Source organism: Oncorhynchus clarkii, chromosome 33 (genome assembly GCF_045791955.1).
Source record: "Oncorhynchus clarkii lewisi isolate Uvic-CL-2024 chromosome 33, UVic_Ocla_1.0, whole genome shotgun sequence".
In the NCBI taxonomy this organism is placed as follows: domain Eukaryota; kingdom Metazoa; phylum Chordata; class Actinopteri; order Salmoniformes; family Salmonidae; genus Oncorhynchus; species Oncorhynchus clarkii.
Window position 1 is genome coordinate 31,871,042 of NC_092179.1, and position 27,895 is coordinate 31,898,936.

The window sequence follows — 27,895 nt, forward strand, 5'->3', positions numbered from 1 at the left end:
CATTTTCAGAAATGATGAAAGCTCCTTCAGAGATGTAGTGGTGTCTTGACTCGCAAGGCCAGCTTGGCATATTGAATGGGTCTTAGAGGGTTGTGCAGTTATATGGTCGAACCTCAGTAAAAGACAAGGAGGATTCTGCACAAGAGTCCAGTGTCTGTTCTCAGGTGTATGGTACATTTCTGACCACTACAGTTAATCACTGCCATGCTGGATAAACAATGCAAACATGATAACGTACCACGATGTCTTTGACTTGATTGATGATGATGTGGTTTACAGAGAATTCTGATTTTGATAGAAACAGAAAACATTTCACAGTGCATCGACAACCAGTGTAAAAAAAAGAGTTTACAAAATGTTACTGAGTTTACAAAGTGTGAAAAATATAGGATTTTACCCATTATAAAAAATGCCACATTGAACGAGGCAAGTAAGGTCATACCGCATGGACGCGATGAGAGAGAGAGAGAGATGGGGCAAGGTTGTCCCTAGACACTGCGCTGAGGTCAGTTTTTCATTATCGTCCAAATGGTACTCCTCACAAGCATTTCGCTACACTCGCATTAACATCTGCTAACCATGTGTATGTGACAAATAAAATTTGATTTGATTTGGTTAATGCCCGACCCGGGTAGTTTTAAATGATCCTAGATCTGTGTGTACAGGGTAACTTCTACCCGAAGCTGTGGTCCTATACTGTAGTAACAGACAGGAAGGCATTGTGTACTTGTTTAGTCCCCTGGTCCTCAGGTGCTCTGGCCCCGTGACTCATTAGTTCCTGTATGGTCATCCAGTTATCCAGGATCTTCTTGTTGCGTTTCTTCATCATCTTCTTGTGGCTGAGTTCCAGGATGTTGACCTCTTTACGGCCCTCGGCCCCGCTCCCAGGGCCCTCTCTGAGACACTCCAGCCGGCTCCTCTGCATGTACTCCCTCCTCCTCCTCTGCTCCCTGGCTCTGGCCAGCTGCTGCTTTCTCTCCTCTTTACTCCAGTACCGCCCCATCTTCATCTCGGACATAGTGTCGTCGTCCGTGGTCATCCCTCCACTACGCTCCTCCCTGATCCTCAGCGCCCGTTCTCGTAGAATCCGGTCCCTCGCCGGTCGCCGGGCTACATACTTCGTCCCGTCGGCTCGAACTTTGACCTTCCATTCGAGGCGTGGTTCCCCCGGGCGAGTGGAGCGGTCTCGGCAGACGCTGAGGAGGCTGAGCTGGGACTGGGAGTAGGTCTCCAGACTGGAGGTCTGCTGGAGGAGCTGCTGCATGTAGCTCTGAAGGTGTCTGGCGTGGGCTGGAGAGGCGCCCTGCTGGGGGGCTGTGTGGTAAGGGGACGGGTAGGGAGGGGCCCTGCGTGGCCCCCGGTGGCTCCTGGTGCGGTCGCAGCGCTCGTCGTCTGCAGGCAGGGCCGGGTCTGACTCGGAGGGGGAAGGGTTGGACTGGTCGGGGCTGCTGGAGATGACCGTGGTTCCAGGGCTGGGGTTGGGATCCTGTCGGCTGTGTGTGGTGGTCCCGGTCGAGGTCTCACTCATGAGCTCTCTGAAAAGAAGATTAGAATAATACATTATTATCCATTTTCTAAAATAGAAACGTCAGACCCAGGATTGGAACCGGCAACCCTCCGGCTGCTGGCCCACCTTTCTAAACTCAAGGCTAAAAAGGGCTTAATAAAACACATTTGATTGATTGTCTACATACCTGTCTGGGATGGGGATGGAGATGGACTGGCCGGAGACTGCCATGGTGCTCCGGAGGTTCTTCTGGTTGGTGAGGCTGATGCGTCTCTGTAGAGAGTGGTCTGGGGATCTCTCCATGCCTAGAGGAGTGGACCTGGCGCTCTCAGCCGTGTTATAGGCACTGGAGCTGTCCTTGTCCCCCCTTAGCTTGTCGCTGTCCCACTGCCTCTCCCCTGGATGCTCGTTGATATCGGCCAGCTTGGCATGCTGCTCACGCCCATGTTTGGGGCTTCGTCCTGGGGAGCACATAGGGGTGCAGGGGGGATCCCTTTGGTTCTTACGGAGCTGGTGGGCCTGCATGATGCTCTGACACTCCAGCTCGATACTCCTCAGCTCATCGTTCAACATCCTCAGCTCCTGTTCCATCCCTCCACCACCACTGACCCCCACCCCGCTCTGCTCCGTCAGGCTGCACTCGATGGTGCTTCTCCTGCTATAGTACACACCACACTCCCCGCTGTTACGGATCTGGCACTTGAGCTCCAGGAGCTGCTTGAAGCGGCTGTCACACTCCAGTCCTAACCCCACTCCACCCTCACCCTCCTGGGCTTGGATCAGACCCCTGGGTCCCTGGGTGTCCGAGGGTACCACCACCCTCCTGCCCAGCCCCTGGCCATGCTTGGCCCTCCATCGGTCTCTCAGGCCCTGGGCAGGCCTCCGGTGGACACGGGCTAGGAGGACTTCCTGTTCGGAGCTCTCCTCGTTGCGCCCCGTCCCCAAGCCGCTGTCTTTGTCCTGAGTATTGGAGGAACACGTGGCCGTGTCTGTCATGACGTCATCCTCCTCCAGCTGTTTGGCCTGGAAAGAGAACAAAGAGTTGTGGTAGAGAAGATGGAAGATATTCTACAACACTAGAGCCTATCAACATGCATCAGCCCACATCATAGTACCAGCTCTTAAGCATTTAGAATAGCAATACCTGGATATGTGTACTGTCTAGAATTGCAATATCTGGACATGTGTATTGCCTAGAATATCAATATCTGGACATCTGTACTGTTAGAATATCAATATCTGGACATGTGTATTGTCTAGAATAGCAATATCTGGACATGTGTATTGTCTAGAATAGCAATATCTGGACATCTATACTCTCAACATTGAAATATGATCTATTTGGGAGGGGTGCAACGCAATATTAGGAAAGTGTTCCTAATGTTTTGAACTCTTAAGTATATAATGGACAAATAATATGTCCATCTCATATTATATTCCCCAGGCTGTTCTCACCTGCTCCTCTCCTCCTCCTGTCTTCTGCACCTCCTCGTTCCTCCTCTCCTCAAGGATCTCCATCTTCAGCTCCTCTAGGAGTTCATTGTGCTCCTCATCCAACCACGCCTCCTCTGGTCTGGTCACCAGGAGAACGATACTCCTGGACTCCTCATTGGACAGGAGAGTGAAAGCTTCCTGCCTGTCCTGTACGTCACAGCCATTGATCTGGTAACACGCACGTAAAGAGATGAGAAAATATATAGTCCACACATACTGATTAAGAAAGAGATCCTGTTACTGTCTGTTACACTCACTGACAACTAAACTCCATCACGGAAGAAGAATTAATGAAGAAATGATGTAAAACACATACACAAAGAGATTAGAAAGTACTGTATCTTGTACACAAAGATATTAGAAAGTACTGTATCTTGTACACAAAGAGATTAGAAAGTACTGTATCTTGTACACAAAGATATTAGAAAGTACTGTATCTAGTACACAAAGATGTTAGAAAGTACTGCATCTAGTACACAAAGAGATTAGAAAGTAATGTATCTTGTACACAAAGATATTAGAAAGTACTGTATCTAGTACACAAAGATGTTAGAAAGTACTGCATCTAGTACACAAAGAGATTAGAAAGTACTGCATCTAGTACACAAAGATATTAGAAAGTACTGTATCTAATACACAGAGAGATAAGAAAGTACTGTATCTAGTACACAAAGAGATGCGAAAGTACTGTATCTAGTACACAAAGAGATTAGAAAGTTCTGTATCTAGTACACAAAGAGATTAGAAAGTACTGTCTCCAGTACACACTCACTCACATATTGTACATACAGCGATTAAACTGACTGACGAAACCATCCCCCTTTAAATGACTTCCTTCCGCCTCTATACAGTGCACATCACAGTCATTCACTTAACTCCTCCATCACAGAAGATGGAGTGTTTGAGGAAACCATCCCCCTTTTAATCTCTCCCTCCACCTCTCCGTCTCTCTGAGAAAAGCACCTCCAGTCAATTATGAATTCACACTTTCACAGGCAGGCAGAGGATGTCTGGTCTGCTCTGTGTCCTGTCTTCTCTGCATTGATTAAAGATGGAGGGCAGTGGGGGCCAGCCACGGCCATGGGAGAGAGAGCGAGAGAGAGCGAGAGAGAGCGAGAGAGAGAGAGAGAGAGCTGCACGGTGTTCATGAAAGGCTGGTCTCAGCGGAGCACTGCGCCCATCCAGACATACAATTAACTGTACTGTGACAGGTGGCGTTCATCTTTCCCCTGCAGAGTAATGGGCTTGTCACAGAGAGATAATGGGACCCAGAGAACACCAGGGCTCAGCCCTCCAATCAGAATACAACCGGGGCTTAGCCCTCCAATCAGAAGAGACTGTGCAGTGTTTGGGTCCACCAGTCACCTAACATCATTACTGCTACTACTGGGAGAGTGTAGAAATCACTGACTACTACTTCTAATCTCTGTTCACACCTAACACAGCTAACACACACCGCACACACACACACACACACACGCACGTTTAATTTACTATCCAAGTGGGTACCAAACAATTGATTCCTATTCAAAATTATATTTTCCCTAAACCCTTTACCTAACCCTAAATGTAACCCTAACACTGACTCAAAGTCTAACCCTAATCTTAATTGTAACCCTAACCCTAAACCTAACCCCTAAAACCTAAAATAGCCGTTTTCCTTGTGGGGATCAACGAAATGTCCCTACTTGTCCACATGTTCCTTGATTTACTATCTTTGTGAGGACTTCTGGTCCCCACAAGGATAGTAAAACTAGAAGCACACACACACACACACTCTCACACTCAAACCCACTTCCACACTCCTTTCTCTCCCTCTGATGTGACCCGCCAGGTGGCTCTACAGTTCTCAGAGAGAGAGAGAGACCCGCCAGGTGGCTCTACAGTTCTCAGAGAGAGAGAGAGACCCACCAGGTGGCTCTACAGTTCTAAGGGAGAGAGAGAGAGACCCGCCAGGTGGCTCTACAGTTCTCAGAGAGAGAGAGAGAGACCCGCCAGGTGGCACTATAGTTCTCAGAGAGAGAGTGAGACCCGCCAGGTGGCTCTACCGTTCTCAGAGAGAGAGAGAGAGACCCGCCAGGTGGCTCTACAGTTCTCAGAGAGAGAGAGAGAGACCCACCAGGTGTCTCTACAGTTCTCAGAGAGAGAGAGAGAGAGAGACCCGCCAGGTGGCTCTACAGTTCTCAGAGAGAGAGAGAGAGACCCGCCAGGTGGCTCTACAGTTCTCAGAGAGAGAGAGAGAGACCCACCAGGTGGCTCTACAGTTCTCAGAGAGAGAGAGAGAGAGACCCGCCAGGTGGCTCTACCCAGCCAGGTGGCTCTACAGTTCTCAGAGAGAGAGAGAGAGACCCGCCAGGTGGCTCTACAGTTCTCAGAGAGAGAGAGAGAGAGACCCGCCAGGTGGCTCTACAGTTCTCAGAGAGAGAGAGAGAGACCCACCAGGTGGCTCTACAGTTCTCAGAGAGAGAGAGACCCGCCAGGGAGGATGTGGTGCTGCTGTGTGAAAACAACACTAAGGACTTTCATTTTCCAGCTTAAGTGTAGCCATTAAATATGCATATGATCTGTAGCCCGAAGACAACAACAGCTCTGCTCCTAGAAGAGAGCTTACAGGGAGGGTGCCTTTGAGTGTGTGTGCTTGCGTGTGTGTATGTGTGTGTGAGTGTGTGTGTGTGTGTGAGAGAGTGTGTGTGTGGTTGCGTGTGTGTGTGTGTGTGTGGTTGCGCTCATGTAATTGTTCTTGAGATGAAAATACGTACCTGTAATATTCGATCTCCTTCCCTAATGCGCCCGTCCCTGGCAGCAATGCTGTTGGGTCCAACCTGAACAAACAAAACAACAAATCAATCCAGACGCCATACACACACGTTACTACTGTTGCCATGTCACTGTCTGCTAGAACAGGCAGCTGGATACCCAAGTCACTACTGTTGCCATGTCACTGTCTGCTAGAACAGGCAGCTGGATACCCAAGTCACTACTGTTGCCATGTCACTGTCTGCTAGAACAGGCAGCTGGATACCCAAGTCACTACTGTTGCCATGCCACTGTCTGCTAGAACAGGCAGCTGGATACCCAAGTCACTACTGTTGCCATGCCACTGTCTGCTAGAACAGGCAGCTGGATACCCAAGTCACTACTGTTGCCATGCCACTGTCTGCTAGAACAGGCAGCTGGATACCCAAGTCACTACTGTTGCCATGTCACTGTCTGCTAGAACAGGCAGCTGGATACCCAAGTCACTACTGTTGCCATGCCACTGTCTGGTGGATCATTATCAAACACCTTCATTGCTTTCTCTTCTTGTGAAGATCCCCATCTGAAGATATTAGTTCAACAATACAACGCCGAGCATCCAACCATTCCTCAAAACTTCCATTGAGCTCATATGGTAATAGGATGTGTGTCCCCAATGGCACCCTATTCCCTAAATAGTGCACTACTTTTGAGCATGGTCCATAGGGCTCTAGTAGTGTACTATATAGAGTATAGGGTGCCATTTGGGTCGCAAGATATAGTTTGAAATATGACAGTATGGATTGTAGTTTATTAGTGTGGTAGCTGTCCACCATGATAACACTGATGTTGGTGTCAACAACCATCTTCCCGCCTGGTTTAAGAAAAGGGAATGAATCTTCATGAGAAAACTCATTTCAACATTTATTGATTTTCTCATTATTTTGTTTTCAGTTTTTGGGGAGTGCTTGTATCGAATCTCAAATCGTTCCCTTGACGATATGTGTTCAGAGTTTTTTCTTCCTACCTTTGAATTTCAGTTACAAAAAACAAGCATTTCTTTCATCAAAGAACTGAACATCAAAATAAGGAGCTCAGCAAGAGAGAATTAACATTGGAAGTGTATTAATAAGTCAGGAATGATTCAGCTGAAAATGTGTAGACATTTCTAATTTCAATAATAACATTTCATATTTTTCACAGGCAATCCCTGTGGATACGTTTTTGAGGGAATCTAATCTACTTGGTATGATTTCAGTACCGCTTCCATTTCTCTGCAATTACTTCAAACGCTTTGTAGTTCTCAGAGTCAAGATCAAGAGCCCTACGTAGGTGTTCAAAACCAACCGGGAAAACAGACCTGTGCTTCCATAAGGAAAGTGACACCAACACAGAAATACATTTGAATGAGGCTCATTAGCATGTTCTGGAATGAAAATATATATAGATATGCTGTTTAGGTTTATTACATGATGTTAGAGGGGTATGAGGCAACTGCAGGTGCTGTTCCTACTTTACCTGAGGTAACGCTTCCTTATTGAAGAGGAAGCTGGTGTAAGAGCAAGGCAATACCGCACACACACACACACACAGACACCACCAGAATGAGAGCTTTAGCTTTACTTTAGTCTGAGAGACATTATTTCCACTCAGCTGTCTCTCTGCTCTTTGTTTCAGTCTTTGGTATGCAGAGGCGGTGGTGGGAATATGTGTCATTTTACACTCTGCAGGAGACGAGAAGGAAGGGTGTCACTCACTGTGGACTAATTAAAATCCTCAATTAGAATATTGAACAGAACGAGGGGAGTATTTCAAACTTCACTTGCTTTCCTCTCCTCTAGCTCCATGCATGGTTCATTTGGAGCAAAATATATGTTATTGGCAAACATTCAAACACCTCCTCATTCCTTAACACCTTCTAATTCAGTTGAAGTCAGTCAATATTCCACAACATTATATGATATCAAATGGGAATTCACAGTTATCTTTTAATTGCTTCTGACTGTAAAAGGTAATTGATATGTGGTGGGATTCCTTGTTTTATTTATTCTAACACACCGTGTCTCTTCCCTTCCTGTTAACCAAGCCCTTCCTGTTAACCAAGCCCTCCCTGTTAACCAAGCCCTTCCTATTAACCAAGCCCTCCCTGTTAACCAAGCCCTTCCTGTTAACCAAGCCCTTCCTGTTAATCAAGCCCTTCCTGTTAACCAAGCCCTTCCAGTTAACCAAGCCCTTCCAGTTAACCAAGCCCTTCCAGTTAACCAAGCCCTTCCTGTTAACCAAGCCCTTCCTGGGGGCCAAGCCCTGGATAGATCTGTGTCCAAGCCCTTCCTGTTAACCAAGCCCTTCCTGTTAACCAAGCCCTTCCAGTTAACCAAGCCCTTCCTGGGGGCATGGATAGATCTGTGTCCCACCAAACAGGACACTTCTCTGGGGAAGATCGAGTCTCCTAACGGGTAATTCCGACCAGAGTTAAGCGCGCATTCATGGAACATAATTCTCTTTTTTTATGCACTTTTCTCTCCATGCGTATTCTGACCTTGAATTTAAGCATGAGCATAGCACGCTATTCATTCGCTATTTGTTCGTGTGTAAGATGAAAGAAATGAAGGTGTAGCGGAGGTGTGTCTACAGATACACCGTATTCTGACCTTGACATAATTCCCTCACAATTCCACCACCCTTATGCACCACGAAACAATGAATGTGGTCGAGCAACTTGTCAGTTCCAAGTGTAAAAACATCTACTTTCTTTGTTCAGATAGAAATAACACCATTCCCCACGTACTGTCATGTACGAATTGATAAGACCTTTTGATAACACTTATTGAAAAGACCTATTGATAAGACCTATTGATAAGACCTATTGATAAGACCTATTGATAATATCTATTGATAATATCTATTTATAAGACCTATTGATAAGACCTATTGATAATACCTATTGATAATATCTATTGATAAGACCTATTGATAAGACCTATTGATAATATCTATTGATAAGACCTATTGATAAGACCTATTGATAATATCTATTGATAATATCTATTGATAAGACCTATTGATAAGACCTATTGATAATATCTATTGATAAGACCTATTGATAAGACCTATTGATAAGACCTATTGATAATATCTATTGATAAGACCTATTGATAAGACCTATTGATAAGACCAATTGCCGTTTGATGTTTCAGGCTGGGTTTCTGTGTAGCACTTTGTGACATCGGCTGATGTAAAAAGGGCTTTATAAATACATTTGATTGACGGGAATTTGTTTCATAAGAGCTAGGTAATTTTGTTAAATGTTCATTTATTTTATTTAACCTTTATTTAACCAGGTAGGCTAGTTGAGAACAAGTTCTCATTTACAACTGTGACCTGGCCAAGGTAAAGCAAAGCACTGCGACAAAAACAACAACACAGAGTCACACATAAACAAACATACAGTCAATAACACAAAATAATAGAAAAATCTATGTACAGTGTGTGCAAATGTAGAAGAGTAGGGAGGTAGGCAATAAACAGGCTCTAGGGGAGAAAATAATTACAATTTAGCATTAATACTGGAGTGATAGATGTGCAGATGATGATGTGCAAGTAGAGATACTGGGGTGCAAAAGAGCAAGAGGATAAATAACAATATGGGGATGAGGTAGTTGGGTGGGCTATTTACAGATTGGCTGTGTACAGGTACAGTGATCGGTAAACTGCTCTGACAGCTGATGCTTAAAGTTAGAGAGGGAGATATAAGACTCCAGCTTCAGAGATTTTTGCAATTCGTTCCAGTCATTGGCAGCAGAGACCTGGAAGAAAAGGTGGCCAAAGGAGGTGTTAGCTTTGGTGTATATAGTGAAATATATCTGCTGGAGCGTGTGCTACGGGTGGGTGTTGCTATGGTGACCAGTGAGCTGAGATAAGGTGGGGCTTTACCTAGCAAAGACTTATAGATGACCTGGAGCCAGTGGGTTTGGCGATGGATATGCAGTGAATGAATAAGCCATTTGGAAAAGGGGATTTCAAATATACCATTGTTTTAGTTCTATTTCACCTTATGATCACTGGAGACAAATGTGAAACCAGTCATATGGCAGCAAACTGAAACATAACTACCGAGTTGATTTCTAGAATGTTTTAATTATATGCCTGGACTGTTCACTGTGTTTTTTGCAACTTGTATCATGTTAAATATGAATGACTATCGGTAGTCACCTTCAGGTAAACTCACATTCATTTATAACTGTCCCTTTAGTGTTTGTTTCCTTACATTTTGCATCATTCCACAACGTCGTTAGTTAAACCTTCCTCTGTCACGTTCGTGTGTTTGTTCCTGAGGATTGCTAGCTACAGTAGAGCATATTAGGCTAACGTATTACAAGCTGTGCAGTAATTTAGGACGTAGCCTATTTGAATCAATTCTGGAACTCAGAGCACACGTAGCAGGTTAAACCTGGACCCTGGTGCACGGTTCACCATGACTGGACCGCTGTCATCACGGTTCTATGATCAGTGAGGATTATTACAGTAGATTTATAGGACTACTGTTCCACCCCTGTTGTACACTTTTCTCACCTTTCAATATGTCATGAATTGAACAAGTGAATATGGAAACTTTAAGAATGAATCAAACCACTGTATTTTTGATTCACCAATATATGTTGTGCGTAAAGGCTCGCCAAACTTTTATGAAATTATTCATAAATACTTTCCTAACCCTAAATAATATACAAGATCAGAGTATTTTCAAATCAACCAATTGGTGGTGAACAGGACACGAATATGCATGTATTTACAATATATGGTTTTCTTTCATTGATTCCTAATATTCTGAACCGTTCTCTCCATCTATTCTAGTGAGCCTGTCGAGAAAATTATAATATAAGGTACACCAACTTTAAAGGAATGGTTATACATAAATGTACTGAAACCCCTATTAAACGAAAACTCCACAGGAAAATCTGATGGACAGCAAGTGGGAGTTTTTTTCAGCAGTTGAATTAAATGTATTCAGCTAGGAAGCCACGCCTGCAAAGCCTGTTAACACCTGCATGAAGTCTGATTATCAGCTACTGAGAAGTGCGTAGGAAAGCCGTACATTTCCTAAGTCTGAATTGGGCCCATGGCTCCTAAGGATGCTGATGGTGGTGGTGGTTCTTACGTGGCTGACGTAGATAGCTGTATCCTCTTCATCATCAGTCCGATAGCACAGCGTCAGACCCAACTTCTCCTGACTGTTGAGCCGACAGAGCTCTACCTGCTGTAGAGACAGAACAGAGACAGAATTCACAATGGAGAGGAGAGGAGGAGAGCAGAGAAGGAGGAGAGGAGGAGGAGAGCAGAGAAGGAGGAGAGGAGGAGGAGAGCAGAGAAGGAGGAGAGCAGAGAAGGAGGAGAGGAGAGAAGGATGAGAGGAGAAGGAGGAGAGGAGAGGAGAGGGAGGAGAGGAGGAGGAGAGGAGAGGAGGAGGAGAGGAGAGGAGGAGGAGAGTCCAACAGAGATGTGTTACCGGCACAGACTTCATAATGACCTTGTTCTTTTCAAGTTCAAGAGCTGATTCCAAAAACGTCTCAGCGTAGGAGTGCTGATCTAGGATCAGTTTAGGCTTTCAGTTTATAATGAATGGGCAGGGGGGATCTGATCCTAGATCAGCCCTCTCTGAAATGCTTTATGAATACTCTGAGCTTACTCTCTGAGAATTGTCACTGAGCTTGTTGCCAAGAACATACGGTACTGACTTCATTCATCGTATAGGAAGTAGGTTAGTGACACAGAAGGGTGAATTATCCTTTTCAAAAGTGAGATAAGTATGAGATAATTATACAGAAGCACTGAAAATCGGACGCTTTCAACATTAAGGCCCTCTGGTCATTTTTACTGAGGATATTCAGCTTGGAGCCAGTGTAGATCCCCGTTGCTGAGTAGGCTGTGGTTACCACAGTGATGAAATATTCACCATTCACTCTAGTGGGGTTCAGACTCCAGTCCCTTCAAGCCTTGTTCCAGTTGTTCATGAAAGGGGAATGTCACCCTGGACTTGCCATGGCATATAGCCATGACTATATTAACAACATGATGTTTTCATCATAAACATCACAATTATCCAAACCACAAGCTAGAACTCGGGCATTTTCATTTCACTGTTAATATCGGGAAGTTTTGACTTAATGTGTATTGTCTGCTCATAGCGAACTACAAAGTCCAGCATTCATAGCGAATGCTGATACCGCCTGCTAGGTAGAGGGGGCGTGCCCACAAACTTGAATAATGCCATTGTTTACCTCGAATGACCAACACAGAGTAATCTCAGAAGATTACTTTGTAAACTTTTGTTTTTCACTATTGTTTGTCATCATGCCCATGTGGCGTTCTGTGCCTGGCTGTGCTCATTACAACAAACGCAAAAATGTGTTACCTTCACTGTTCTACCTACCAGATATTCACCCTGATTCTCCTAGTGGCTTGCGGCTATCAAGAATGATGCGGTGACCAAAGATTACCAGAGGGATTATCAGACTGGACTGTTAGGAAATCCATTTTGACGCCAGCTGAGACGTGATGAGATACCATTGATTTTTTTCCCTTCACAGCAAAACGGATTATTCTCAATTAGAAGTAAAAATAGAATTGTTGATATAGTATCTTTTAAAAAAAAAACTTATTGGAGGAGGAACAGGAGCCAGACCACGAAGCACCACCCAACACAAGTTGTAGTCTTTACGAGACTGGAAACAATGCTTGTATATTTAGCAATGAATCGGACAATAGGAACATCGCTGAAAGACGTCCACTGGCCCTGTCCAACAAGGACAACCACATCTACATCCACAAAAACATACAGTGTGATCAGTTTAACATAGAGCCTTATAGTGTGATCAGTTTAACATAGAGCCTTATAGTGTGATCAGTTTAACATAGAGCCTTAGTGTGATCAGTTTAACATAGAGCCTTATAGTGTGATCAGTTTAACATAGAGCCTTATAGTGTGATCAGTGTGATCAGTTTAACATAGAGCCTTATAGTGTGATCAGTTTAACACAGAGCCTTATAGTGTGATCAGTTTAACATAGAGCCTTATAGTGTGATCAGTGTGATCAGTTTAACATAGAGCCTTATAGTGTGATCAGTTTAACATAGAGCCTTATAGTGTGATCAGTTTAACATAGAGCCTTATAGTGTGATCAGTTTAACATAGAGCCTTATAGTGTGATCAGTTTAACATAGAGCCTTATAGTGTGATCAGTTTAACATAGAGCCTTCATGAAACACCACAAAGTAGGATTACATTCATTTTCAGATTTCGCCCCCCCAACCCCCCCCCCGCCCACCATCAATACACCGGAAGCTGTCATAGGGTGTATCATTCAGAGTGTGATGCCCTGACCTGCCTTCCTCCTGGGCAGTTATGTGTGAAACACATATCACTGTCCTAGAAATGCCTCAGACATGATGAAAACAAGCCCAGATTCCCCCAGGGGGAAATCCCCCTTTAACTGACACATACTTTGGTGCCTCAACTTTACCAAGACCAACATGTTGATCAACAGCTCATAGGAAGTAATACACAGTTCTCCAGTAAGTCTCTGCAAAGGGTGAAATAATATGTGTGTGTGTAACGGATCTCGTCCTCCTCTTCTGAGGAGTGTGTGTGTGTGTGTGTGTGTGTGTGTGTGTGTGTGTGTGTGTGTGTGTGTGTGTGTGTGTGTGCGTGCGTGCGTGCGTGCGTGCGTGCGTGCGTGCGTGCGTTTAAATGTAAACCAACTGTATCACTCAAACAAATTCAACAAGTAACCCAGTATCACCATGACATGCTGTGACATTGGTACTAAAGCTGCACCATTCCACACCAGTTGAGACTGCAATTGATGTTGAATTATTGTCTGATAAATGACATTCCACCTCCTGTGGTCTTTGCTTATTCTTGTTGTGTGGTTCCTAATCTCTCCTCACCATGGTAACACATGTCCACTGCCCAGAGGGTGGTCTGTACATCAATAGCACTAAAACCTCATATCAAATAAAACACAGATGGGTGTCCCACTGGGGATGTCTTTGATGGTGGCACTGATGGCATTTACTACACAGCGTGTTCCCTTAATGTTGCAGGTGTATTAACCCCTGTCTGTTTGGTCACTGCTGTGTTGGGAAGAAACAGAAAGATATAATTTTACAGTTTGACATTTTGCTCTGCCAAAGTTATTTTACGTGTGGAGTTACAGTTGGATGGCAGGGGGTCAAAAGAAGGGACTATATCAGGGATACCCTAATTAAAGGGATAACCTCATTAAAGGGATAGCCTAATTAAAGGGATACCCTCATGAAAAAGAGAGGCTAATTAAAGGGATAGCCTAATTAAAGGGATAGGCTAATTAAAAGGATAGCCTAATTAAAGGGACAGCCTAATTAAAGGGATAGCCTAATTAAAGGGATAGGCTAATTAAAGGGATAGCCTAATTAAAGGGATAGCCTAATTAAAGGGATAGGCTAATTAAAGGGATAGCCTAATTAAAGGGACAGCCTAATTAAAGGGATAGCCTAATTAAAGGGATAGGCTAATTAAAGGGATAGCCTAATTAAAGGGATAGCCTAATTTCCAAAGGATTCTTTCTGGCTGGCAGTTTGGGAAAGATTTTAAAAAATATATTAATTTCTTTGACATCTAGCCACAACAAACAGAGGACAAACTGAGGAGGGAGGGCACTTTTGACTAGGTCTCAGCTGTTACTGGCGAGTAGACTCCACACTTCCACACAGTTTAGAACGGGTCAGAACGGTCGAGAAAAGTGGTTGACACGAACGCACCATCACTGTTGATTAACTACCATGTACTGAGAGATCAGAGAACACTAGCTCACTACTGTCAGAGGGCATTACTCGAGAGAACAATCACACTGAGTAGTACAGGACACAACCTTGTAATCTGGAGACGTTTGAGCTTAGATTAGAGACTCCCTCCTAGAGTGACAAATCACAGTGTGTCGTGCAGACAGTACATTAACTCTTATAGAGCTACAGGACACAACCTTATACTCGTCAGCACGGGACCTAGTAATAATCTGTGGATGTACTGAGGTTAGAGAGACCACGCTAGTCTTGATTAGAAGATCATCTGTATCTGTGTGTTGTTTTTATAGCGAGCCACTGGGAAGAAAAACCTCCCACAGCTGCCCTGTAGCTGTCCTTAAGTTACACTGCAGTAGTGTGAAGCCAGGCTAAACACATCCTTCACAGCTAATGTTCCTGAGCTGCCGGGGCTACTGAGGAGCAAGGCCATTCAGGGTACAGTTAGATACACTTGACTGAACAAAGAGTAACTGAGGGCCAGCTGTGTGAGGGGAAGGAGTAGCCATAACAACAGTAATCAGGTCACGACCTGACACTGACCCTGCCTCAGTTGGGCTGGCCAGACTGTGTGTGTGTGTGTGTGTGTGTGTGTGTGTGCGTGTGTGTCCACCTGCCTGCGAGTGTGTGTGACTGTGTGTGCACTTGTGTGTGTCTGTGAGTGTGTGCTCGAACTTCACGCTGTCTCTCATCCCTCTTTCACACAGAGAGACATCCATCCATTTAGTCAGAAGTGGCCGTTAAACCACAGCTGACAGCAGAGGAACACTAATGACCCAGAATCCTGTGCAGCGAACCACGGGCACCCATTATACGAGCAGCACCACTGCACAAACACACACACACTACCACGTCACCCATCACCTCACGTCTCCCACGGTCACTGCCTCTCTGACACAAATTACAATCTCCACCCAGCCTCCCAGACAGGCTATTTTTCAACACTCCAACTGTATCTGAAAAGTGTCATTGTTTATAGGGAAAACATACCAAATTGAGGTAATAAGATTCATACCGGTATTTTAATCTTTATCATTCCAGTGACATAATGAGCTACGGGGGAGATGTGGTTGTAATTATCTTTGCAGTGAATAAGTAGGGAACACTGTATTTGACCAAGAGACAGATGACTTGTCAATATAACCGCTGTGGGAGAATTGTCATCGCAGGAACTTGTGTGGCTCCATATTGATTTACCTCATACTCAAACTCCTCTGGCCTGTCCACTTCAGCTGGGGTGTTGGAGAGGTACTCTGGACACTCGTAGAATTCATGCTCCATGGTGTGGATGGAGTGACAGCTGAGGAGAGACAGAATGAGAGGAAGAGAGAGGGGGAAGAGGAGATAGACAGATGTGTGAGTTGCAAGCTGGTTTCAACACCTTTCTCCCTGTGTTGTGCATATTGGTCGCTAACATAAAATCCATTTTACAACCTCCAGGAAAGCAACTAATGACAGGGATCTATACACACATTGTTTCATTTTAAACATGGACACATTTTATCAAGACAAAAAACCCATGTAAGTGACAGAAGCTGTGAAAAGACAGCTTTGTCTCCTCTGTAATATATTGATTAACAGTTGGCACCTATACAGAGACATGTCAGCCCTGGTATAACCAGCCCACAGTAACATCACTGTTGTTTAGAATCACAGCAGCATCCATTCTGCCTCCCCCTTATCAGCCGTATCACAGACCAGGGAACGGATGATTTGTAGTTTATAGGACATAATGTATTTCATTTCTGGCCCAGTAAAGACCTATAAATAGACTGAGAATGAACGGAGCTCTGTATAACAGTCACTCCGTTTGTTTTTAATCACCTTGTAAACTCTTAAAGGGAATGGATGCAGCAGTCTGGCTGCACTGCAGACACAATGATTACATGCCAGTTGGAGAGCATCCTAATGACATTAAAGGGATGTGATCAGCTGTACTGGGGAGGGGGCAGTAATGCTGCTGTCCTCCATGATACAGTAGAGGCTCTGATCAACCACATCAGGTTGATGTAACCCATAATAAAGCATCTCCATCTTGAGGAGAACTATCCAAGGGGCCACTCATACAAATGTAGACATTCACCACAGTAAGTCACTTTGGATAAAAGTGTCTACTAATGGCACATATTATTACATTATCCACATGTCATTCATTCATATTCAAGGGTAACCCACGTTCTTTCTGAATAAAGGGTTTATCTATTAGAAAGTTCCGGCAGAAAATTCAGGCCAAACCCATGAGTCACATACAGGACATGTATTACTCAGACAGAGTTCTACAACAATGGTTCTCAAATCCTGGCTCCCTGTATATTAACCCCTAGTGAGGTTATCTCTATGGCAACATGGCCGACAGCAGGAAGGGGCAGATAACAGGTTAGGGTTAGAGTTGAGGCTAGGGTTACGGTAAGTTTTAAGGCTAGGGTTAGGGTAAGGGATAAGGTTAATGTTAAGGTTAGGGTAAGTTTTAAGGCTAGGGTAAGGGATAAGGTTAATGTTAAGGTTAGGGTAAGTTTTAAGGCTAGGGTAAGGGATAAGGTTAATGTTAAGGTTAGGGTAAGTTTTAAGGCTAGGGTTAGGGTAAGGGATAAGGTTAATGTTAAGGTTAGGGTTAGGATTAGATGCCCCTCACCTGTCTGACAGCAGAAAGGGGCAGATGTCGGGTACAGGTGGAGTAGCAGGCCTCAGCTTAGCCAGGGCCATGATGTGTTCAAAAGTGATGTCCGTCTGCGTGCACACGTCCACCACGTGAACTTCCTGTAATGTCTGATGTGAATGTGCGGGGTTGCCATGGCGACGGACGACCTGCACCACAATGGGGTCTCTTCTGATGACCTCCACCATCTCGTCATGGCTGGCCTTGGAGTAGTCCCTGCCATTCACCTGAACAGGGAAGAGATAGAAGAGTCTTAAACCTATCTACACAGTACAGGAATAACTAGGTGTCTATGGGGTGGGAGACAGCAGAGTCTTAAACCTATGTATACTGTACAGGAATAACTAGGTGTCTATGTGGTGAGTCAGTATCACAAAAGCTAGACTCTTCCCACAACCAAGTCCCTACCATTCCCAAGTCCCTTCCATTCCCAAGTCCCCACCATTCCCAAATTCCTACCATTCCCAAGTCCCCACCATTCCGAAGTTCCTACCATTCCCAAGTCCCTTCCATTCCCAAGTCCCCACCATTCCAAAGTCACTACCATTCCTAAGTCCCTACCTTTCCGAAGTTCCTACCATTCCCAAGTACCTACCTTTCCGAAGTTCCTACCATTCCCAAGTCCCTACCATTCCCAAGTCCCCACCATTCTCAAGTCCCTACCTTTCAGAAGTCACTACCATTCCCAAGTCCCTACCATTCCTAAGTCCCTACCATTCCCAAGTCCCTACCATTCCCAAGTCCCTACCTTTCAGAAGTCACTACCATTCCCAAGTCCCTACATTTCCGAAGTTCCTACCATTCCCAAGTTCCTACCATTCCCAAGTCCCTACCATTCCTAAGTCGCTACCATTCCCAAGTCCCTCCCATTCCCAAGTCCCTACCTTTCCGAAGTTCGTACCATTCCAAAGTCCCTACCATTCCCAAGTCCCTACCTTTCAGAAGTTCCTACCATTCCCAAGTCCCTACCATTTCCAAGTCCCTCCCATTCCCAAGTCCCTACCTTTCAGAAGTCACTACCATTCCCAAGTCCCTACATTTCCGAAGTTCCTACCATTCCCAAGTTCCTACCATTCCCAAGTCCCTACCATTCCCAAGTCCCTACCATTCCTAAGTCGCTACCATTCCCAAGTCCCTCCCATTCCCAAGTCCCTACCTTTCCGAAGTTCGTACCATTCCAAAGTCCCTACCATTCCCAAGTCCCTACCTTTCAGAAGTTCCTACCATTCCCAAGTCCCTACCATTTCCAAGTCCCTCCCATTCCCAAGTCCCTACCTTTCCGAAGTTTCTACCATTCCCAAGTCCCTACCATTCCTAAGTCCCTACCATTCCCAAGTCCCTCCCATTCCCAAGCCCCTACCTTTCCGAAGTTTCTACCATTCCCAAGTCCCTAGCATTCCCAAGTCCCTTGCATTCCCAAGTCTCTAGCATTTCCAAGTCCCTAGCATTCCCAAGTCCCTCCCATTCCCAAGTCCCTACCTTTCCGAAGTTCGTACCATTCCAAAGTCCCTACCATTCCCAAGTCCCTACCTTTCAGAAGTTCCTACCATTCCCAAGTCCCTACCATTTCCAAGTCCCTCCCATTCCCAAGTCCCTACCTTTCCGAAGTTTCTACCATTCCCAAGTCCCTACCATTCCTAAGTCCCTACCATTCCCAAGTCCCTCCCATTCCCAAGCCCCTACCTTTCCGAAGTTTCTACCATTCCCAAGTCCCTAGCATTCCCAAGTCCCTTGCATTCCCAAGTCTCTAGCATTTCCAAGTCCCTAGCATTCCCAAGTCCCTAGCATTCCCAAGTCCCTAGCATTCCCAAGTCCCTAGCATTCCCAAGTCCCACCAGATAGAGGAGATGGAGGTGTTCTGTTAGTCGTATGTCGGGAGCCCACAGAGAAGCAGCATATGTGATACTGTAGAGTGCACCTAGTGATCCAATTACAGCCTGCTGAGTACCAGTCTGTTTCTGCATCAGCCAACACCTTTGTCATTGTCTTGCCAAGGCAACAACATAAGCCATTTGAAAACACTATTATATACTTGTATTTCAGAGAAGCATTACAATGCTACGATTTCACACACTGATCCTCCTTTCTTCTCCATTCTTATTCATATCCAGTACTGAACTGACTTACTGAGACCTCCTACCCACCACCGAACAGAACAGTGGACCCCTGGGACTAACAGTTCAGTAATGATCCCTGAGAGCCTGGGTGAGCCTGGAGAAGAAAAGCCTGTCAGTTTTAAAGGGCACCTGCTGTCTCTCCAGGGGAGGGGGAGGTGGAGAAGGCCAGGGTGGAGGCCTCTTCCCCTGGGTTGGACTGGTCTGAGCTCTGGGTCTCTGTCTCTGGGTCTGATCATCACAGCACTGTGGGGTTCAAACTAGATGTCTGGGTTTCAGTGGGAGGTACACTCATCATACTGACACCTGCCAAGTAACACCTGAGCTGAGGCTAGCGTTAGGGTTTAGGCTAGGGTTGGGGTTGAGGCTAGGGTTAGGGTTGAGGCTAGGGTTAGAGTTGAGGTAAGGGTTGAGGGTTAGGGTTAGAGTTGAGGGTTTGGGTTGAGAGGATTTCTGTTGGTGTCAAACCTTGGGTTGCACGGGCCTATTGCAACTTCCTTCTCTGTCTGCATATTGCAAGTCAGTCTGGTCTGAAGAGGGTAGAACATTGGGCCGGTTTTTGCCTGAGGGATCGATGAAGGCAGAGAGCTGAGGCTAGGGTTAGGGTTGAGGTAAGGGTTGGATGTCCCTCATCTGTCTAATGGTCTGCAGTCATCTGTGACCTCAGATACACGGTTTATCCAATTACAGAGCCTCATTACAGTACAGATGTCAAATTCATGTTCAATCAATCACATCCTCAGATTTATTTTCAACACGGATTGTTGAAATGTGTCAGGATGCCAAACTGGGGCGCACACACACACACACACACACACACAAACATACGCACATGGATACACATGTACGCACCCACTGATACACACACACACACTTACTTACCTAACCCAGAACTGAATGAATCTATCTATTATTAAATGAGATGCAGAAATAAAGAAATAGATGGTTGCTCTATTCAGCTCTGTAATGAGTTAGAAACCAGCTCTATTCAGCTCTGTAATGAGTTAGAAACCAGCTCTATTCAGCTCTGTAATGAGTTAGAAACCAGCTCTATTCAGCTCTGTAATGAGTTAGAAACTAGCTCAATTTATCTCTGTAATGAGATTGAAACCAGCTCTATTCAGCTATGTAATGAGTTAGAAACCAGCTCCATTTATCTCTGTAATGAGATTGAAACCAGCTCCATTTATCTCTGTAATGAGTTAGAAACTAGCTCCATTTATCTCTGTAATGAGATTGAAACCAGCTCTGTTTATCTCTGTAATGAGTTAGAAACCAGCTCCATGTATCTCTGTAATGAGATTGAAACCAGCTCCATTTAGCATTGTAATGAGATTGAAACCAGCTCCGTTTATCTCTGTAATGAGATTGAAACCAGCTCCATGTATCTCTGTAATGAGATTGAAACCGGCTCCATGTATCTCTGTAATGAGTTAGAAACCAGCTCCATGTATCTCTGTAATGACTTAAAAACCAGCTCCATGTATCTCTGTAATGAAATAGAAACCAGCTCCATTTATCTCTGTAATGAAATAGAAACCAGCTCCATTTATCTCTGTAATGACTTAAAAACCAGCTCCATGTATCTCTGTAATGAAATAGAAACCAGCTCCATGTATCTCTGTAATGACTTAAAAACCAGCTCCATGTATCTCTGTAATGAAATAGAAACCAGCTCCATTTATCTCTGTAATGAAATAGAAACCAGCTCCATTTATCTCTGTAATGAAATAGAAACCAGCTCAATGTAGGCAAGAGAAGCCATAAGGATGATAGACAGATACAGCACATGGTACATGTAAGGTACATGTAAGGTGTGTGTGTGTGTGTGTGTGTGTGTGTGTGTGTGTGTGTAATGAATGTGTGTGTGTGTGTGTGTGTGTGTGATGCATGACAGAGTCTGCCCAGATGAAGCGGGAGCAGATCAGGATATCCCCTGAGTGTCCACAGCTGACCCAGAGGGAGAGGGAGCAGATCAGGATATCCCCTGAGTGTCCACAGCTGACCCAGAGGTAGAGGGAGCAGGTCAGGATATCCCTGAGTGTCCACAGCTGACCCAGAGGGAGAGGGAGCAGGTCAGGATATCCCCTGAGTGTCCACAGCTGACCCAGCACACAGCACAGAGACGACAAAACTAGCTAGCCACTGACTGATTAAGTACTGTAAAACCATGAAACCTTAGTTGACCTGAACTACCCTCACTATCAGAGTTACTTCCTGGATCAGCACCCAGCAGACACCACACAATGTAGAGAACGTAACTGACAGAATAAAACAACTAGCTGTTAATTTACTGAATCTAAACCCAGAGACCTTGGTGGACCTGAGCTACCCTTACCTGACTGACTATTAGATCTCCTGACTGACTGTTAGATCTCCTGACTGACTGTTAGATCTACTGACTGAGTGTTAGATCTCCTGACTGAGTGTTAGATCTCCTGACTGACTGTTAGATCTCCTGATTGACTGTTAGATCTCTCCTGACTGACTGTTAGATCTCCTGACTGACTGTTAGATCTGACTGTGTTAGATCTCCTGACTGACTGTTAGATCACCTGAATGACTGTTAGATCTACTGACTGACTGTTAGATCTCCTGACTGACTGTTAGATCTACTGACTGACTGTTAGATCTCCTGACTGACTGTTAGATCTACTGACTGAGTGTTAGATCTACTGACTGACTGTTAGATCTCCTGACTGACTGTTAGATCTACTGACTGACTGTTAGATCTACTAACTGACTGTTAGAGCTCTTGCCAATATCAGCATACAGCAAAGACAGAATAAAACAACACCCTGTGGTTAACCACTAATAGAGAAATAACATGTATCTTATTTGACCTGAGCTAGACTCTCAGAGTTACTGCCTGGCTCAGCACACAGCAATACAGCAAAGACCATCTGTGAACTGTGATGTTTTAATCTCTGTGCTCTAACTCAATTACATTTAAGGGGCTTTATTGGCTCTCTCTCTCTCTCTCTCTCTCTCTCCTAAAAGGATGAGGAGCGTTTCTGAAGTTGATATTGTATTAGTTATGTTTAGGCATGTAAAGGCCAAACTGTGACGCGTCTGCAGAAATCCTTGTGCTTTTCTCTGGATCATAGAACTTGAGCACTGGCTCTTCTGTGATTGTCTTCTTTAGGTTTTTGAAGCAGTTTTCCTGGTCATGGGACCATTCCCATTCATTTTTCTGTTCCAGAAGACATCTGAATGGAGCGGACTGTGCTGACAGTTAGGGTATGAACTTTGCAAGGTAGGTGATCATGCTCATGAAGTGTCTCACATCGTCCTTGTTCTTCGGACGCTCCATGTTGTTGATGGCTGATGTTTTCCTCGGGTCTGGTTTGACTCCGTCCTCTGAAAGTACATCTCCCACGAAGGTAAGTGTTTTCACACCAAACTCGCATTTGTCCTTGTTTAGTTTTAGGTTGACTTTCTGTGTCAGATCCAGCACTTGTCTCCCTCTCGCATCGTGTTCTTCTTTTGTGGACCCCCAGATGATGATGTCATCCATCATAGTCTCCACTCCTGGAATGTGCTCGAAGATCATGTGGATTGTCTTGCGGTAGACCTCTGTGCTGCCGTGCTGCTGCTCCAGTTTCAACTGTTCTGCCTTATTATTATTGGACCATGCTGGTCATTTATGAACATTTGAACATCTTGGCCATGTTCTGTTATAATCTCCACCCGGCACAGCCAGAAGAGGAATGCCCACATGGCCTGGTTCCTCTCTAGGTTTCTTCCTAGGTTTTGGCCTTTCTAGGGAGTTTTTCCTAGCCACCGTGCTTCTACACCTGCATTGCTTGCTGTTTGGGGTTTTAGGCTGGATTTCTGTACAGCACTTTGAGATATCAGCTGATGTACGAAGGGCTATATAAATACATTTGATTTGATTTGATTTGATGAATGTGCATAGCCTTGAGCTTGCATCATCTAGCTTCATTTGCCAGAATCCTAATGAGGCATCAAGCTTAATGAACCACATTGCTCCAGCAAACTGTGACATTATCTCTTCTCTGGTTGGCATCTTGAAATGCTCTCTCTAGATTGCTTTGTTGAGATCTCTCGGGTCTAGACATATCCTGAGATCGCCGTTCTTTTTCACCACAATAACCAGTGAGCTTACCCAGTCTGTAGGTTCATCCATTTTTGTGATGACTTCCATCTTTTCCATGCGTCCGAGTTCCTCTTTGAGCTTTTTCCTCAGTGCAAATGGAACTTTTCTTCATGCATGCACAACTGGAGTCATTTTGTCATCAGTACATATTTTGTGTTCTCCTGGTAAACATCCAAGACCCTCAAACACATCCTCATACTCAGCCAGTAGCGATTCTTGGTCATTTTCAGTCTGTGATGTCACTACACACATTCTTTTCAACAAATTGAGCTTTTCACATGCATTGATTCCTAGAATAGGCTGTACACTCTTTTCCACAATCAGCAGCTGTGCTCTGAACTGCTTTCCTTTGTGCTGTAAAGTTACTATGCAGCTACCTTTGACTGGTACGTTCTCCCCAGTATAACCAGTAACCTTCATTTCCACCGGGTGTATTTTGCTTGAATGGTATCAAGCTTGAATGGTATTATAGCTTCATTCACAGTCAATGGCACAATCCATTCAGCATTTACTGCATTGCACATTTCCACAGAATCAACAAAGAATTCTTCAATCTCCTCGACCGTGTGAACATTTTTCTTTGTAGCCTCAGCTTTGCAGCATTTTGAGAAATTACTATTTTTCCCACAGTTGTTACATGATTTGTCATATGCAGGGCATTTTTTTGGCTTGTGGATAAATCCACATTTTCCACATGTAGTGTTTTGATTTCTCTCTTTTGCTTGTTTATGTTTTGTAAGGCGTTGTGTGTGGTGCTCCTCTCTTGTTATTTCATACACTGACGTCTCATCCCTGCACAGCTCTTTACCTTGTGCTCTGGTGGTTTCAGCTGCTGCACACATATTCACTGCTTCATCAAAAGTTACATCTTGCTCACGCAGCGATCTCTCCTTGAGTCTATTATCAACTATGTCACAGACTATCCTGTCTTTCACTAGTGAGTCTTTCAGATTTTCAAATTCACACGTTTTGCTCAGTGCTTTCAGCTCAGCCAAATACTGGTCAAAACTGACTCCTTGTTTCTGATCATGAGAGAAAAACGTGTATCTCTCAAACGTGACGTTCTGGCTTGGTACAAAGGACTCCTCAAATTTAGCCATTAGCACAGTCAATGTCAAGTTTGCCTCGTCTTGCTGAAAGCGATTGTAAATGTCCAATGCATCCTCTCCAATAACATGCAGAAAAATGGAAGCTTTCAATTTGTCATCATCGCCCCTGCACCACTGGCTGCTAGGTAGATATTGAATCTCTGCTTGAAACGTTTCCAATTGTCAGCTAAATTGCCTGTTAAATGCATAGGAGTAGGAGGACTAAGGCTATCCATGACGGAGAACAGGAACAGTGTCAATTTCCCTTCTTTCAGCATGTTGCTCATCAACTTGCTCTTCAACAGATTCCAATGCAGCCTCGCTCTCACTGCTGTCGCTCTAGCTGCTGTCCCTCTCGCTGCTGTCGCTCTCGCTGCTGTCACTCTAGCTGCTGTCACTCTCGCTGCTGTCACTCTAGCTGCTGTCCCTCTCGCTGCTGTCGCTCTCGCTGCTGTCACTCTAGCTGCTGTCACTCTCGCTGCTGTCACTCTAGCTGCTGTCACTCTCGCTGCTGTCACTCTCGCTGCTGGCACCGTAGCTGCTGTCACTCTAGCTGCTGTCACTCTAGCTGCTGTCACTCTCGCTGCTGTCACTCTCGCTGCTGTCACTCTAGCTGCTGTCACTCTCGCTGCTGTCACTCTAGCTGCTGTCACTCTCACTGCTGTCACTCTAGCTGCTGTCACTCTCGCTGCTGTCACTCTCGCTGCTGTCACTCTCGCTGCTGTCACTCTAGCTGCTGTCACTCTCGCTGCTGTCCCTCTCGCTGCTGTCGCTCTCGCTGCTGTCACTCTAGCTGCTGTCACTCTCGCTGCTGTCACTCTAGCTGCTGTCACTCTCGCTGCTGGCACCGTAGCTGCTGGCACCGTAGCTGCTGTCACTCTAGCTGCTGTCACTCTAGCTGCTGTCACTCTAGCTGCTGTCACTCTCGCTGCTGTCACTCTAGCTGCTGTCACTCTAGCTGCTGGCACTCTCGCTGCTGTCACTCTCGCTGCTGTCACTCTAGCTGCTGTCACTCTCGCTGCTGTCACTCTCGCTGCTGTCACTCTAGCTGCTGTCACTCTCGCTGCTGTCACTCTCGCTGCTGTCACTCTAGCTGCTGTCACTCTCGCTGCTGTCACTCTCGCTGCTGTCACTCTAGCTGCTGTCACTCTAGCTGCTGTCACTCTCGCTGCTGTCACTCTAGCTGCTGTCACTCTAGCTGCTGGAACTCTCGCTGCTGTCACTCTCGCTGCTGTCACTCTAGCTGCTGTCACTCTCGCTGCTGTCACTCTCGCTGCTGTCACTCTCGCTGCTGTCACTCTAGCTGCTGTCACTCTCGCTGCTGTCACTCTCGCTGCTGTAACTCTCGCTGCTGTCACTCTAGCTGCTGTCACTCTCGCGGCTGTCACTCTCGCTGCTGTCACTCTAGCTGCTGTCACTCTCGCTGCTGTCACTCTCGCTGCTGTCACTCTAGCTGCTGTCACTCTCGCTGCTGTCACTCTCGCTGCTGTCACTCTAGCTGCTGTCACTCTCGCTGCTGTCACTCTAGCTGCTGTCCCTCTCACTGCTGTCCCTCTCACTGCTGTCCCTCTCGCTGCTGTCCCTCTAGTTGCTGTCACTCTAGCTGCTGTCCCTCTCGCTGCTGTCACTCTCGCTGCTGTCACTCTCGCTGCTGTCACTCTCGCTGCTGTCCCTCTCGCTGCTGTCCCTCTCGCTGCTGTCACTCTAGCTGCTGTCACTCTCGCTGCTGTCACTCTCGCTGCTGTCCCTCTCGCTGCTGTCCCTCTCGCTGCTGTCACTCTAGCTGCTGTCACTCTAGCTGCTGTCTTTCTCGCTGCTGTCTTTCTCGCTGCTGTCCCTCTCGCTGCTGTCGCTCTCGCTGCTGTCCCTCTCGTTGCTGTCCCTCTCGCTGCTGTCCCTCTCGCTGCTGTCACTCTCGCTGCTGTCACTCTCGCCGCTGTCACTCTCGCCGCTGTCACTCTCGCCGCTGTCACTCTAGCCGCTGTCCCTCTCGCTGCTGTCCCTCTAGCTGCTGTCACTCTAGCTGCCGTCCCTCTAGCTGCCGTCACTAGCTGCCGTCACTCTAGCTGCCGTCCCTCTCGCTGCTGTCACTCTAGCTGCTGTCACTCTAGCTGCTGTCACTCTCGCTGCTGTCACTCTAGCTGCTGTCACTCTAGCTGCTGTCTCTCTCGCTGCTGTCCCTCTCGCTGCTGTCGCTCTAGCTGCTGTCGCTCTCGCTGCTGTCACTCTAGCTGCTGTCACTCTCGCTGCTGTCACTCTCGCTGCTGTCCCTCTCGCTGCTGTCCCTCTCGCTGCTGTCACTCTAGCTGCTGTCACTCTAGCTGCTGTCTTTCTCGCTGCTGTCCCTCTCGCTGCTGTCGCTCTAGCTGCTGTCGCTCTCGCTGCTATCGCTCTCGCTGCTGTCCCTCTCGTTGCTGTCACTCTCGCTGCTGTCCCTCTCGCTGCTGTCACTCTCGCTGCTGTCACTCTCGCCGCTGTCACTCTCGCCGCTGTCACTCTCGCCGCTGTCACTCTAGCTGCTGTCCCTCTCGCTGCTGTCCCTCTAGCTGCTGTCACTCTAGCTGCCGTCCCTCTAGCTGCCGTCACTAGCTGCCGTCACTCTAGCTGCCGTCCCTCTCGCTGCTGTCACTCTAGCTGCTGTCACTCTAGCTGCTGTCACTCTCGCTGCTGTCACTCTAGCTGCTGTCACTCTAGCTGCTGTCTCTCTCGCTGCTGTCCCTCTCGCTGCTGTCGCTCTAGCTGCTGTCGCTCTCGCTGCTGTCGCTCTCGCTGCTGTCCCTCTCGCTGCTGTCACTCTCGCTGCTGTCCCTCTCGCTGCTTTCACTCTCGCTGCTGTCACTCTCGCCGCTGTCACTCTCGCCGCTGTCACTCTCGCTGCTGTCACTCTAGCTGCTGTCCCTCTCGCTGCTGTCCCTCTAGCTGCTGTCACTCTAGCTGCCGTCCCTCTAGCTGCCGTCACTAGCTGCCGTCACTCTAGCTGCCGTCCCTCTCGCTGCTGTCACTCTAGCTGCTGTCACTCTCTCTGCTGTCACTTTCGCTGCTGTCACTCTCGCTGCTGTCACTCTCGCTGCTGTCACTCTCGCTGCTGTCAGTCTCTCTGCTGCGGCTCGTTGTCCTCACTCTTGCAAGCTAGCATCTTCGACTACTCACGTCACTTGACTTGTGGTAGAATGTTCAATTTTAGTCACGGAAATTTGCAGAGTTACTCCTTTCTTTTCTCTGTCTCGTCATAGCGACTACCAATCTGACACCATGTTCCTTATATAATGACAAACCGGGGCGTAAGTTTAACTACTTTTAATGAACATATACTTTAGCTAGAAAACTCCATGTTTAGCCATG

The 27,895-nt window shown here is 46.1% G+C and overlaps 1 protein-coding gene across 1 annotated transcript in view; it reads right to left on the reverse strand.

The window, feature by feature from the left end:
- Nucleotides 1–691: 691 nt before the first annotated feature.
- LOC139392997 (PDZ domain-containing RING finger protein 4-like) overlaps nucleotides 692–27,895 on the reverse strand; it is an 80,610-nt gene continuing 53,406 nt past the window's right edge. The window contains exons 2-9 of the mRNA XM_071141309.1: nucleotides 17,208–17,458; nucleotides 15,773–15,875; nucleotides 10,896–10,994; nucleotides 5,761–5,823; nucleotides 2,963–3,169; nucleotides 2,014–2,530; nucleotides 1,695–1,968; nucleotides 692–1,493 (exon numbers count right to left, since the gene is read on the reverse strand). Coding sequence (XP_070997410.1) covers nucleotides 692–1,493; nucleotides 1,695–1,968; nucleotides 2,014–2,530; nucleotides 2,963–3,169; nucleotides 5,761–5,823; nucleotides 10,896–10,994; nucleotides 15,773–15,875; nucleotides 17,208–17,458 — 2,316 coding nt within the window. The remainder of the gene's footprint in view (nucleotides 1,494–1,694; nucleotides 1,969–2,013; nucleotides 2,531–2,962; nucleotides 3,170–5,760; nucleotides 5,824–10,895; nucleotides 10,995–15,772; nucleotides 15,876–17,207; nucleotides 17,459–27,895) is intronic.